General features: G+C 44.7%; 1 protein-coding gene across 5 annotated transcripts in view; it reads right to left on the minus strand.

Annotated features, from left to right (window-relative positions):
- LOC110489255 (zinc finger MYM-type protein 4) overlaps positions 1-14,204 on the minus strand; it is a 33,367-nt gene extending 19,163 nt beyond the window's left edge. For 2 of the 5 annotated variants that reach the window (XM_090228144.1, XM_090228143.1), the window contains exons 1-13: positions 13,762-14,204; positions 7,821-9,498; positions 7,420-7,566; positions 7,150-7,211; positions 6,749-6,901; positions 6,529-6,580; positions 2,368-2,638; positions 1,913-2,102; positions 1,467-1,670; positions 1,041-1,191; positions 821-936; positions 413-589; positions 82-232 (exon numbers count right to left, since the gene is read on the minus strand). In XM_090228144.1, coding sequence (XP_090084270.1) covers positions 82-232; positions 413-589; positions 821-936; positions 1,041-1,191; positions 1,467-1,670; positions 1,913-2,102; positions 2,368-2,638; positions 6,529-6,580; positions 6,749-6,901; positions 7,150-7,211; positions 7,420-7,566; positions 7,821-9,498; positions 13,762-14,145 — 3,736 coding nt within the window. In that variant the 5' untranslated portion in view covers positions 14,146-14,204. Of the gene's footprint in view, positions 1-81; positions 233-412; positions 590-820; positions 937-1,040; positions 1,192-1,466; positions 1,671-1,912; positions 2,103-2,367; positions 2,639-6,528; positions 6,581-6,748; positions 6,902-7,149; positions 7,212-7,419; positions 7,567-7,820; positions 9,499-9,822; positions 10,692-13,321; positions 13,456-13,761 lie in introns of those variants that run through there. The other 3 variants (XM_090228145.1, XM_036971110.2, XM_036971111.2) reach the window with 3 other exon arrangements.
- Positions 14,205-14,514: the final 310 nt, after the last annotated feature.

Consider the following 14,514-nt stretch of genomic DNA (forward strand, 5'->3'; position numbering starts at 1 on the left):
GGGAAATGTGTCTTTAAACACCAAGGCGCGAACTCCTGGAAGTAGCAGGCCTATTAAAACATGTCTGATCTCCATCCTCACCTTCACTGCAGAAGGTGTAGTCCCTATTGTTGATTCTCTTGACCTCCTTGGCTGGCTTCTCAATCTTGCAGTACTCGCAGCGCGCCATCTCATAGTTGATCTTTCTGTATTCCTCGGAGCAATTTACTGAACAGAGGAATACCATCTTATCCTGTAGGGTTGCAGACATACATTCAATCAACTCTACAGCAGCATTAACAGAGGCTGTCGACATAGTGTGTTTGTGAGAGGGCGAGAGAGTTCCACAAAATGGAGGAAGATGGAAAAGCAAAGAGAAGAGAGAAAGAGAAATGAGGGGGATAGAGAGAGATATTAAATACAGTATAGGTACCTTGAACTGAATGAGCTCGGGCTTGGAGGAGAAGAGGCGGTGGCACTGGAAGCAGGGCAGTCTGGTCCCTTGGGATCCCCTGTCCCTGGTCTGGCCCGGGGCCGCGGGGGGAGCTGTGGTCCCTGTGCCTGGGGTCACGTTCATCTGGCTCTGGGAGTTGCTCTTATTGAACTGATCCTACAGGCCACAGAAATATTATAACGCTGTAGTGTCAGTGCAGGACAGCAAACAGTACTTTGTACAGCGTACATGGCTATGTTTTATTAACAAAGCGTAAAATATCAAAAGCAAGCGCTATTAGAGCCTCAATTAAGATCATTGAAGATCATTAAGTTGCCGTCCTTGAAATGTTTCTACTCTAATTAACGTTTCAACTGAGCTAATTCATCAACCCAGAGGAGGTGTTACCTGAAAGGTGACGACACAGTTCATGGTGCAGAAGTTCCGGATGGAGCCGTCCGACATGGCCAGGTGGAAGGAGGGCACCGTCTTCTGACCACAGGTGTTGCACTCTACCTGAGCACCTAGGTCGACACGAAAGGAGGAGAGTGTTATGAATGTATATGCATACGGGTGAGCGAGCGAGAGCACGGTGTACATGTTGCCGAGGTGGTTAGCCTAGCTATACCTGAGGAGCTGACGGTCTGTACTTTGTGGGCTGTAACACAGCCAGTAGAGCAGAACATCTCCAGCTTGCCATCAGAGTCGGCGCTGTCGACCATCTCCACCGGTGCGCGGAAGTTGCGGCACATAGTACACGCCACAGACTTCTTAGCTTTCTGAAAAACCAGACCGACAACAGAGGACGCGAGAGTGAGTGCTTTTGCTAGCATTAACTTACAGGTAGATGGTTTTTATGTACTGGAGAAGATCCAAGGTCCCTCCCTGGGACCTCCACCTCCGAAGAGCTTTGAGAGGAATTGAGAAAACAAGGGTGGTCGGAAGCAAGGATTTGACAAATTGTAACGTTTTTAGAAAACAGCCCTAGTTACAGTCCACAGACCAACGGCTTCTTCTGACTGCGTGACCTGCATCTCAGGGATCAGATTCTTACCTGTTTGAAGGTGGTGACACAGCCGGCGCTGCAGAAGGTCTTATTGACCCCCTGCATGACCAGCACGGTGACCTTGCCATAGCAGTAGTTGTTGCAGCTCTGACAGCTGTTCATGGACAGCTTGTTGGTGGAGCGGAAGCGCGTGAAGCACACCTCGCTGCACAGCCTGTGCATGCTGCCCTGGAAGATCACCTCGTGTTTACTCTGTGTGGGAGAGAACAAGGAGATCATGTTGAGACAAGACAATAGAGGGGCAGAAATAAATATTTAAGGCAAAAGGAGTCCAGTTTTATACTTTAACACACTAAGACCCACTATAAAAAAAGTCTGTCAATCCAAAAATTCTCATTTCCCTGTCAACTCTGACATTACCAGTTTTATATGGCCAATTTTGTTACTCCTAGCAACTACCACACTGACACGCGCAGAGACCATAAGTCCCTTACAATGCAGGCCTTTTTGCACATGCTGCACTTGACGGCCCCAGTCATGGTGGAGAGGGAGGAGGAGAGGGTGGAGACGGCAGAGTTCCTCTTGAAGTTGAAGGAGGAGAGGCAGGTCTGGCTACAGAAGTCCTTCACCGTGCCCATGGTGTCCACAGGAGCTGTGATCACGTCCTTGGGGTTTGCGATCTCCCTGAGGGGGGTGATAAGTTCATAATTGATCTACAAACATATTTTTGTTTACATTCAGGTAGCTCACAGTGCCTTACATTAAAATGCATGTGGAAAAAGGTAGCACAACGGAAGTCAAATGTGAATCATAGAGTAAGGCTTAAGTACAAAAGGTAAATCAAATGATTTTTATTGGTCGTCTCCTTTGGAGTTTGGTCCATTCCTTTATCTTCCTTAAATAATTATCTACATAGCTACTCCATTGGCATGACAACAGCAAGACTCACTTGAGGCAGTAGTGGCAGGGTTTCTTGGCTGGGCATGGGGCAGTCGTCTTGACGACAGACGGTGGACTATAGGAGGTGAGGCAGGACGTGGAGCAGAAGAGGTCCGAGGAGCCCTTCCTCTGGTAGGCTGTTTGGCCCTTCAGTAACACCTTGTTACAGGCCGAGCAGGCCACCCGCATAGCCATGGGCATCAGCGGAGGGATGGAGGAGGCGGCCGGGGTCAAGGGAGGCATTACAGTCTTGGAGAGGGAGGTCACTGGTATGGATGTGGCTGTGAATAATAGAGAGGATGGGTGGAGATTGAGGGAAGAGAGAAATATATTTTGCTCCTTGAGAGCTTGCGGTAGACTATAACGATCCACTCACAGCCCAGGGATGTTTCTGCCATGAAAATATATATTTTTCAGGTTGGGATGTCAATCACATTTTTGGGATGTTAAAAAAAAACTATTTCCGGCCTCTCGAGTGGCGCAGCGGTCTAGCGGCTAGAGGCGTCACTACAAATCCGCGTTTGGTCCCGGGCTGTGTCGCAGGCGGCCGCGACCAGGAGACCCATGAGGCAGCGCACAATTGGCCCAACGTCGTCCATGTTAGGGGAGGGTTTGGCCAGCCGGGAAGTCCTTGTCCCATTGCGATCTAGCGACTCCATGGCGGGGTCATGTTTCGGAGGGCGCATGGCTCTCAACCTTCGTTGCAGCGATGCGACAAAACGAACTACCAATGTGATATTACGAAATTGGGGAGAAAAAGTAGACTTACATTTTTTTTAACGCTTTCCGTGTAAACTTTAACACCTGAAACCAGATATAAAATATGTAGAAAAGATAACGTACCACCAGTGTCTTCAGAAAGCATTCAGAGCATTCAAAAAATCCTCAGCAACTTACACACAATACCCCATAATGACAAAGTGAAAACAGGTTTTTTGAAATTGCAAATTTATTAACAATACTAAACAGAAAATCCTTTATTTACATAAGTATTCAGACCCCCATCCTGTTTCCATTGATCATCCTGGAGATGTTTCTACAACGTGATTGGAGTCCACCTGTAGTAAATTCAATTGATTGGACATGATTTGGAAAGGCCCACCTATCTATATAAGACCCACAGTTGACAGTGCATGGTAGAGCAAAAAGGCACCGATCTGAGGAAGGGTACCAAAAAACATCTGCCGCATTGAAGGTCCCCAAGAACACAGTGCCCTCCATCATTCTTAAATGGAAGTACCAAGACACTTCCTAGAGCTGGCCGCCCGGCCAAACTGAGCAATCGGGGGAGAAGGGCCTTGGTCAGAGAGGTAACCAAGAACCCGATGCTCACTCTGACAGCGCTCCTCTGTGGAGATGGGCAAATCTGCCAGACGGACAATCATCTCTGCAGCACTCCACCAATCAGGCCTTTATGGTAGAGTGGCCAGACGGAAACCACTCAGTAAAAATGCACATGGCAGCCTGCTTGGAGTTTGCCAAAAGGCACCTCAAGGACTCTGACCACGAAAAAAACAAGTTTCTCTGATCTGATGAAACTAAGATTGAACTATTTGGCCTGTACAGTCGTGGCCAAAAGTTTTGAGAATGACACAAATATACATTTTCAAAGTTTGTTGCTTCAGTGTCTTTAGATATTTTTTCAGAAGTTACTATGGAATACTGAAGTATAATCACAAGCATTTCATAAGTGTCAAAGGGTTTTGACAATTACATGAAGTTGATGCAGAGTCAATATTTGCAGAGTTGACCCTTCTTTTTCAAGACCTCTGCAATCCGCCCTGACATACTGTCAATTAACTTCTGGGCCACATCCCGACTGATGGCAGCCCATTCTTGCATAATCGTTGCTTGGAGTTTGTCAGAATGTGGGTTTTTGTTTGTTCACCCGTCTCTTGAGGATTGACCACAGTTCTCAATGGGATTAAAGTCTGGGGAGTTTCCTGGCCATGGACCCAAAATATCAATGTTTTGTTCCCTGAGCCACTTAGTTATTGCGTATGCCTTATGGCAAGGTGCTCCGTCATACTGGAAAAGGCATTGTTCGTCACCAAACTGTTCCTGGATGGTTGGGAAAAGTTGCTCTCGGATGTGTTGGTACCATTCTTTATTCATGGCTGTGTTCTTAGGCAAAATTGTGAGTGAGCCAGTGAGACATGAATGGTCTCAGGATGCTTTACTGTTGGCATGACACAGGACTGAAGGTAGCGCTCAACTGGTCTTCTCCGGACAAGCTTTATTCCGGATTCCCCAAACAATCGGAAAGGGGATTCATCAGAGAAAATGACTTTACCCCAGTCCTCAGCAGTCTGTACCTTTTGCAGAATATTAGTCTGTCCCTTATGTTTTTCCTGGAGAGAAGTGGCTTCTTTGCTGCCCTTCTTGACACCAGGCCATCCTCCAAAAGTCTTTGCCTCATTGTGTGTGCAGGTGTCCTCACACCTGCCTGCTGCCATTCCTGAGTAAGCTCTGTACTGGTGGTGCCCTGATCCCGCAGCTGAATCAACTTTAGGAGACGGTCCTGGCGCTTGCTGGACTTTCTTGGGCGCCCTGAAGCCTTCTTCACAACAATTGAACAGCTCTCCTTGAAGTTCTTGATGATCCGGAAATGTTTTTGGGGGATTCAGTTCATTTGATTGGCAAAAGGGACTTTGCAAATAATTCCAATTCATCTGATCACTCTTCATAACATTCTGGAGTATATGCAAATTGCAATCATACAAATTGAGGCAGCAGACTTTGAAAATTAATATTTGTGTCATTCTCAAAACGTTTGACCACGACTGTATACTAAGCTTCACGTCTGGAGGAAACCTGGCACTATGTCTACGGTGAAGCATGGTGGTGGCAGTATCATGCCGTGGGGGTGTTTTTCCAGCGGCAGGGACTTTGAGGCTAGTCAGAATCGAGGCAAAGATGAACGGAGCAAAGTACAAAGAGATCCTTGATGAAAACCTGCTCCAGAGCGCTCAGGACCTCAGATGGGGATGAAGGTTCACCTTCCAATAGGACAACGACCCTAAGCACACAGCCAATACTACGCAGGAGTGGCTTTGGGACAAGTCTCTGAACATCCTTGAATGGCACAGCCAGAGCCCAGACTAGAAACCGATCCAACATCTCTGGCTGGAGAGACCTGAAAATAGCTGTACAGCAATCCGCCCCATCCCTCTTGACAGAGCTTGAGAGGCTCTACAGAGTAGAATGGGAGAAACTCCCCAAATACAGGTGTGCCAAGCTTGAAGCGTCATACCCAAGAAGACCCGAGGCTGTAATTGCTGCCAATGGTGCTTTAAAGTATTGAGTAAAGGGTCTGAAAACTTATGTAAATGTGACATTTTTATTTTTTATAAATTAGAAAAAGTCTAAAAACCTGTTTCTTTTACATTTGGGGGTATTGTGTGTAGATTGATGACGAATATTTTAGAATAAGGCTGTAACGTAACAAAATGTGGAAAAAGGCAAGGGGTCTGAATACTTCAAAGGCACTGTATATTTTTTTAATAACACAATCTTTGAGAACTATCAATTACCAAAACAAAAGCTAGACATCAGTGAGAATTGACAAATCCAAAAACAATTGATTTAGCAGTATTAATTTTGTTAGTATGTTTGAGCAAAAGAACCCGTCATAAGCAAGGCAAAATGCATAGAATAACAGGAAATTAGCTTTAAAACTGCAAACGTTTCTCAGCTCCATGGCAGAATATGAATAATCAAAAGAAACTTGCATTAAAACTGCACAAATGTATCTCAGCTCTATCTAGAACATTTTAGAATTGCAGGAAATTGGCTTAAAAACGGAACACTATCTCTACCCCGCCAAAATAAGGGTTGTTAAAGTTCTGTTCAATTCGAAAATTGTTAAATGTTAAAATTGCCCCCTGATCTAGAAAAAAACCTGCAGCCAAGCTTCGACATTAAGGCAGTTCTTCTCAAACCTGGGGACACATTTTTGTTGTTGCCCTAGCACTACACTGATTCCACTAATCAGGTTTGCTGAGGATTTGATTAGTGGAATCAGGTGTGTGGTGCTAGGGCAACAACCCAAAAAATATGCACCCATTTGGGTCCCCAGGACCACGATAAAGAAACACTGCCTCAGGGCTTTGACCGTTGAGCAACCACTAACGTGTCCTGATGTGTACAAATATCAAAGTGCTCTGCTCACCGATTGGGGTAGGGGCGCCGCCCACAGAGAAGACGTTACTGATTTTCAACTCCTGTAAATAACAAAAAGGTGACATACATTTAACATGCACACAGGATTTGGGATAAAATACACACACAGCTTGAACTATATGCATCGACGTCAATAGACAACGTTCATGTAACTCAGACAACTGAATGGTCCCGTTAGAACAAGGCCAGTGAGTTTAGAGATGTCGTACCTCCGCTGCGTCTGGTTCATCCTTGATGCCCTCTGTGAGGACGACTGGAGCCAGGGCCTGGTCATACTCCTCATCTACTGGCTCATCCTTCACATTCACCATGGAGAGGGTGTCAACGCTGGTGGACACAGGCTCTGCTGTCGGCTGGGCAGACTGCAGAGAACATTCAACAGCAGCATGCAACATTCAGTAAGAATTGTAGATGGAATCATGCAAGTTAATGATGAATGTTTACCCGCCATCCATTACACAGGTATTCTGACAAAGCCTTCACAACACCTCGAAATCTTTAATACACATAAGCAGTGGCCACATTTCTGCCAAGCTTAAGCTTGTGTAGTCACTCGGGAGGAAATTAATTCACTCTATTCTTTCGGTTGTGCTGGAGAGAGGATACTCACATCCACAACTTTGACTGGCTGTCCTGTCACTCCATTCTCCAGCCCTGCAGGACTGTCAGAGCCTGCAGAAAAACAAGCAACCGGACTTTCAGCTTGAGATTTGATTATTTATTTTTTAACAGTAAAACCATTACTGAGAAACAGAAGTGTACTCATTAGCATCTGAATATTGTGAGGGACCACACTAAACATTCAAGTAGTCGGGTCATGTCTGAACATCATGCAGCCAAAGACTGTATATTCCAAAGACTGACTCTTGTGGACTCTCACCTTTACTGTTCTGTGGGAGAAAAGCTTCGCTAGAGGTGGGACTGGGGTGAAATGGTTTGACATCTTCAGAATGGTCCCCCTCCATAGGTGGAGACGAGCCGCCAGCCTCCACAAAGCTGGTCTGCTCAGCAGGTTGCTCGGTGTCCTCTGTCGTGGAGACAATGTTTGAGAGATGGGACAGTGTGAGTAAGGTGACGTGTTTGAGGTCTGAGGACTTGACACTGGGGCATTCCATCACCAATTGAGTGACAAGCATGAGAGCGAAGTGTTTAGGGTGGCATCTCATCCGTAAAAACAAACACAACCTGAAGAAATGAATGAAGCAAACTACGGAAACAATTGATAATCCCGATCCTAAACTTGTATAGCCAACAAAAAGCTGCAGGCAGCAGTCTTATTACCTGTATCCACAATAGAAGGCATGGAATCAGTGTTGTCCACTTGCCCGGTCTTACTGGGCTTCTCTCGTTGCTTCTCTGTCAGTGCATCTGTCCCGGTGTCCATCTTCTCCACTTCATCCCCATGATCCAGGGAGTTGCTGCTAAAAGCGTCCATGTCGCTTCCCTCTTCCACAGCAGTTATCACAGGCATCCCCTCCAAGTTGTGTTCCTCCTGCATCTGTTCCTCCTCCACTTTGATATCATTGACCTCCATCTCATCATCAGCATCCACCACTCCCATGTCCAGAGGTATGTATGTGCTGTCTGTTCCACCATTAGTTTGTGAAGTATTTGTATTGCCTGTTTCTTCCACAGTCTGGGGTGGATCTGAGCCAACGGTTTCTCCGACTGCCTGCGAAGCATCCGCACTGGCTGTTTCTCTTTCCGTCTGTGAAGCATCCACGCTGGCCGTTTCTCTTTCCGTCTGTGAAGCGTCTGCACTGTCTGTTTCTGAAGCATCTACGCTGGCTGTTTTTCTTTCCTTCTGTGAACCATCTGCACTTGCTGTTTCAGTCTGTGAAGCATCCACGCTGGCCGTTGCTGTTTCAGTCTGTGAAGCATCCACGCTGGCCGTTTCTCTTTCCGTCTGTGAAGCATCCACGCTGGCCGTTTCTCTTTCCGTCTGTGAAGCATCCACGCTGGCCGTTTCTCTTTCCGTCTGTGAAGCATCCACGCTGGCCGCTTCTCTTTCCGTCTGTGAAGCATCCACGCTGGCCGTTTCTCCTTCCGCCTGTGAAGCATCCACGCTAGCCGTTTCTCCTTCCGCCTGTGAAGCATCCACGCTAGCCGTTTCTCCTTCCGCCTGTGAAGCATCCACGCTGGCCGTTTCTCCTTCCGCCTGGGAAGGATCCACGCTGGCCGTTTCTCCTTCCGCCTGGGAAGGATCCACGCTGGCCGTTTCTCCTTCCGCCTGTGAAGGATCCACGCTGGCCGTTTCTCCTTCCGCCTGTGAAGCATCCACGCTGGCCGTTTCTCCTTCCGCCTGTGAAGCATCCACACTGGCCGTTTCTCCTTCCGCCTGTGAAGCATCCACACTGGCCGTTTCTCCTTCCGCCTGTGAAGCATCCACACTGGCCGTTTCTCCTTCCGCCTGTGAAGCATCCACACTGGCCGTTTCTCCTTCCGTCTGTGAAGCATCCACACTGGCTGTTTCTCCTTCCGTCTGTGAAGCATCCACACGGTCTGTTTCTCCTTCCGTCTGTGAAGCATCCACACGGTCCGTTTCTCCTTCTGTCTGTGAAGCATCTACACTGCCTGGTTCTCTTTCCGTCTGTGAAGCATCTACACTGCCTGGTTCTCTTTCCGTCTGTGAACCATCTACACTGGCTGTTTCTCTTTCTCTCTGTGAATCCTCTTCACTGGCCATTTCTCCCACAGTCAGCAAGGCATCTGTTATAATTTCTTCCACTGTCTTTGAATTCTCTACATAGGATTCCTTCACAGTTTCTGAATTACCAGCATCCCCTGCCCCGTCTATGGTTGAGGTACTTGCACTGACTGCATTGGTAGCATCATCCCCACTGTTTCCATCTGCCGAGGCTGTTGGTGCGTTGTTGCGTGATGCTCCTGGGCCCACAGGATCCACTGATGCTCCTGCCTGAGATGGCTGCTTCATCTCCTTGTTTGGCTCGCCTGTATGCTGAGTTAAGACAATATTCTATTAATAATGGTCCTATAAGTAGGGCCCTGAGTTTTTCATTACCACGTGACCTGACCAGGACAAAGTCAAGAACACAGTTAACAGACAGATCAAGTGTCATGGCTACTGGGGGTAATGTCAAACTCATGCTTACAATCAAATACCAACGTAGTGAGAACCAAATAGAACCAAGTTTGAGAGTGCAGTGTTTAAGTTTGTTGATTTTCTTGGGCGGGAAATTAAGTGGAGGGTCGATATAACTAACTACTTCGCTTGCAGAAGACATAACTAATTAGCTAACATTAATTCAAAAACGTTAATTACCTCTGACTGGTCCGCTTTCTGTGATTCAGCCATGACTTGCTTCCAACGGCAAAAAACGACTAGCTCTTATTGTCACTCACTCACAATATAGGTCCACCAAAATATACTAAAAACGGATCAGAGGCTTGCTAGCCAACATGCATTAGCTACTTCTGCCGCCTCCTTGTTGTGGGGAAAGCTAGCTAGGTAACGTTAGCCAGCTAGTAGCAACGATATGTTGCCAGCTAAAACGAGTCTTAATTTGAATTACCGAACAAGGTTCTTAGGCTTTGCCATGCATATGACGTTAACTTCGGATATATCAATGCCGGTGAGTTATAACTTTACAGAAGTCAAGTCCTTTGCATTTTCACTCTGCACAGCTCCTCGAAGAAACTAGCGAAACATACATCTGCGTAAACATGGAAGACCTGGCTATGTCATTTCCTGATTCACATCTACATTGCAACACCTCAGTTCCGCCAACAAGAATAATGAAAGCCAATTTATGATTGATCTGGCAATGCGATTCCGGAGGGTGTGGCATAATTGCGAAGCCTCGGGAGGTTTCAATATCAAGCTCCACACCACATCTCTGTGCTCCTCCTAAATGTTGTAACAATGTAAAGGGCTCTGTTCATGCCTGTAAAGCTCCGCGTTGGCATGATTGGTTGATGGTAGGTGGAGACGGGAGGTCATATAAACTTACTTCCTTTTGACAACAGCTTCGCTATGTGAAGCTCAAGAAGTATGAAATACCTGACTTCTGCAGAGGCCATATCACAGTAAATGCTGTATTTATCGGATTATCAATTTATAACCTGTACATGGTCAAGCCAATGTCTGAACGTGACTTTTATTCTGAAAGATTTCAAAATCGGTGACCCAAAAGTACTTAGTTATTCTTGCATGCTTCACAGATGTGCCAAGCGGTCAAGATTAACTACGGTAACTACTTCTGGGTCACGGATTTTTGGAATTATTCAGAATAAAAATCCAATCCTGTATACTTTGCTAATTTTGGCACAATTATCAATATTCTATACTAATTATCATACAAAGAATAATTAAAAAGTATTTCTATAAGATATTGTCATTTTATTTTTTTCAAGCCTAAATGGTCAACAATGTTTTTTTGTGTGTGTACTCCTCTATCATTTAATGCGCCATACAACATTATCTGTACATTGTGTCGCAGTAAAAGGGGAACTCATGAGCACTTGTAGTTTCCAAATCCAAAGTTAACACCCAGATGAGTGTCACTGCTCATTTGGCAGCCCTTATAAAGTGGCACGTAAACTTAAATCCAGTATTTTTTTCATATTGGACATACATAAAACTATTACGATCCTCTGGGTGTAAACTCTGTAGATTTGGAAACTATTGTAGAAGTGCTCCTGAGTAGAATGGACCCACCCTTTTACTGCGACACAATGTACAGATCATCTTTTTATGCTGCAATATGTATGTCCAATATGAAAAAAAGATTGGATTTAAATTGATGGGCCACTCTAGCAACTAAAAGTGGTCCTGAGTAGAATGGACACCTTTTTACTGTGACACAATGTACAGAGGCCAAATTATAATGATTATTATGTAGTTAGAGAGGTGAAGGTACCAGCTGAAGGATTGGAAATTTGACTCTAGTAAACCAAAAGAATGCCATGCAAAATGAATATGCACAGAACTGTTCTGTCTAATTTAGCATGCCATCATACAGGGCAAGCTAGTGATTTGAAATCAGTATTCTATATGGCAGGGTTCCCCAGCTGTCGGCCCGCGAGGCACGTTGGTGATTTGATTTTGCCCTCCAGGTTTTTTGAGCAAAAAACAACACCAGGAAATCAGCTCCAAGTGATTTTTATTTAAGAAATCCATTCCCAAGTATTCCCACGCATACTAGAGACATGACCGTATACAAAGCAAGGTTTGAAATTATTATATTTTAGTCAAACATATGTGTTTGGGCTTCTTGCGGTCAATTTGCAATCTACAAATTATTTGTAATTACGTTCCAGCCCCCAACCATCTGCTCAAGAAAGAATTGGCCAGCGGGCAGAATCTAGTTTTGAACCCTGCTAAATGGGAACATGTTGCTAGAGATGAATGTGACAGAAGAATATAAACAAACTAGATTAATTGTTGTAATGCGCCCTTGCGTGCAGCCTATGAAACGAGTAGGTCATAGGAGAATAACTTGAATCTAGTCAAATTATTAACTTTGGTCGAACCAGGCTGCAAACTGTTCTGCAGCCTTGTGAAGCAGATGTGCATCAAGTTTGGAAAATGCGGACTAGATATCCGGCAAAAAATGAGTTAACCTTGTATCCCCATTTACCTTTTTATGTTTATTTATGTCTCTATACACACACACACACACACACACCATCCTCTGCTCACTCACACATAACATGCATACATTTATATTGACTCTACGCACACCCACTCACATACAAGCTGCTGCTACTCTGTTTATCTTATATCCTGATGCCTAGTCACTTACCCCTACATATCTACCTCCATTATAAATATGGTATTGGAACTGACCCTGTATATAGTATGCTTACTTACTTATCATGTTCTTCATATTTCTTCTTATTTCTTGTTTTTTTTCTTCTAGTTATTGATTATTGCTGTGATTTGAGTTTGCAAGAAAGGCATTTCACTGTACTTGTGCATGTGACATTAAAACTTGTAACTTGAAAAACAACATATAGCAAAACGCACGTGTATGGCGTGACTGCGGCATCCCCAACTAGTGTTGCGTACTGCTCCATTGACAATGAATGACTTCCACCAGAACGTAAAGAGTTTGATACATTTGGTGAACATAAGGCTTAAAGCAATTTATGCTTAATCTGATGGTGTGACGCAATTGCAGAGCCTCCGGAGGCATGTAGAGACCAATTTGAGCTCTGTACTACCCTGCCCATTTTTTTTTTAACAACGTGGAGGGCTCCATATAGCTCTGCATTGACATTATGGGTTGAGGATATGTGGAAGCAGGAGGTCCAGTATAAACACAAACTCACTTCCTTGACAACTTCCTTCTTCTTAGCTAAGCACAATAAATATAAATGCCCTGACTTTTGCATAGGCCCTATGCAGTAAATTATGTACAGCCACTGCTGACATTGGATTGACCATGTACAGCCTTTTAAAGGTTATAAATGGTCAATCCGATAAGAAGTCAGGGATTTCATACTTCTTGAGCTTCACATAGCAAAGCTGTTGTCAAGGAAGTAAGTGTGTTTTTATATGACCTCCCACCCCCTATTTAAAATGTTTTATTGTCCAAACATTATATGGGAATAATAGGCATTTTATCTAAGAAAATGTAGTATATTTCTGAACAAAGTACAGAGTTTGGGAAACCCTGCTATTGGATGATCGAAATAGAGTACCACAGTATGAGTCATAACACCCATAAAACCTAGTGGTCAAACAGGGTTCCAATCGTTTTTCCAATAGGGGATTTTATAAACACTTAAAATAAGGGCTGTGTTTCATGTAAGCTTACCTTGGTGTGAAGTTTTGATAAGCATGTAAATCTCTCTAGGACAAGGTGACTTATCAATATATTCCCCTATATTTAGCCCACCCCCCCCAAAAAACATGAAACGCTAAACAGCTGCTAATCTGCCGAATCGAGACAAAGGTAAACATTTCTGGATTAACTATCTAATGTTAGCTACCGTAATTTCTGGACTATTAAGCGCACCTGAATATAAACCGCACCCACTGAATTAAAAAAATATATATGTATTTTGTACATAAATAAGCCGCACGTGTCTATAAGCCGCAGGTGCCTACCGGTACATTGAAACAAATTAACTTTACACAGCTTTTAAACGAAACACGGCTTGTAAACAAAAATAAATAGGCTGAAACCACTGAAGTCATCTCCTTCGGTGTGGGAGTTGAATAGCTTCAGAGCTGCTGACCCAGACTCGTCCGTACCCTGATGGACAGGCCTTTACGTCTCATAAATCTTAGACACCACGATGGTCCACCTCTAAAATCCTCAAACTTCATTGCGGTGGCGATTGTTTTGGCTTTCAGTCGGATCTGCACAGTTGAAACACCTCGGCCGTCTGCTCTCTGTGTGTTGACCCAGTCTTCAAGCTCATTTTCTAGTTCGGGCCATCTGCTTTTCTTCCCTCTGAAAGCTTTTGTTGTCTTCTTGCACGGAGTCAGTTCCTCACGCTGCTGTTTCCAACGTCTTATCATCGACTCATTAAGGCCAAGCTCCCGTGCAGCAGCTCTATTTCCTTTTCCAACAGCCAGATCGATCGCCTTCAACTTGAAAGCTGCATCATATGCATTTCTCCGTGTCTTTGCCATGATGTGGGTGACAAAATGACTACCGTAATCAGAATGATGGGAAGTTTGAGCGCGCTCCATTTACGTCACATTATGTGACGGTGCTCAGTTTTTTGGCGGCATGAATCTTGCGAAAGCGGGGAAAATCCATAAATTAGCAGCGTCATTGTATAAACCGCGAGGTTCAAAGCGTGGGGAAAAAGTAGCGGCTTATAGTTCGGAAATTACGGGTAAATGTAGTAATTAATAAATTGGCTACATTTCTTTAAATGGTCAAGTCTGTGAACTTTTTTGTGCAAGTTTTTAAATTGACACAATACCTGTTAGCAAAGTTGTCAGCTCGAGATGACGTGCAGGAGCTTGCATGAATTTGTAGTCTTGCATGATGTT

This window comes from Oncorhynchus mykiss, chromosome 30 (genome assembly GCF_057628025.1).
Source record: "Oncorhynchus mykiss isolate SJ-2025 chromosome 30, ASM5762802v1, whole genome shotgun sequence".
Lineage (NCBI taxonomy): Eukaryota > Metazoa > Chordata > Actinopteri > Salmoniformes > Salmonidae > Oncorhynchus > Oncorhynchus mykiss.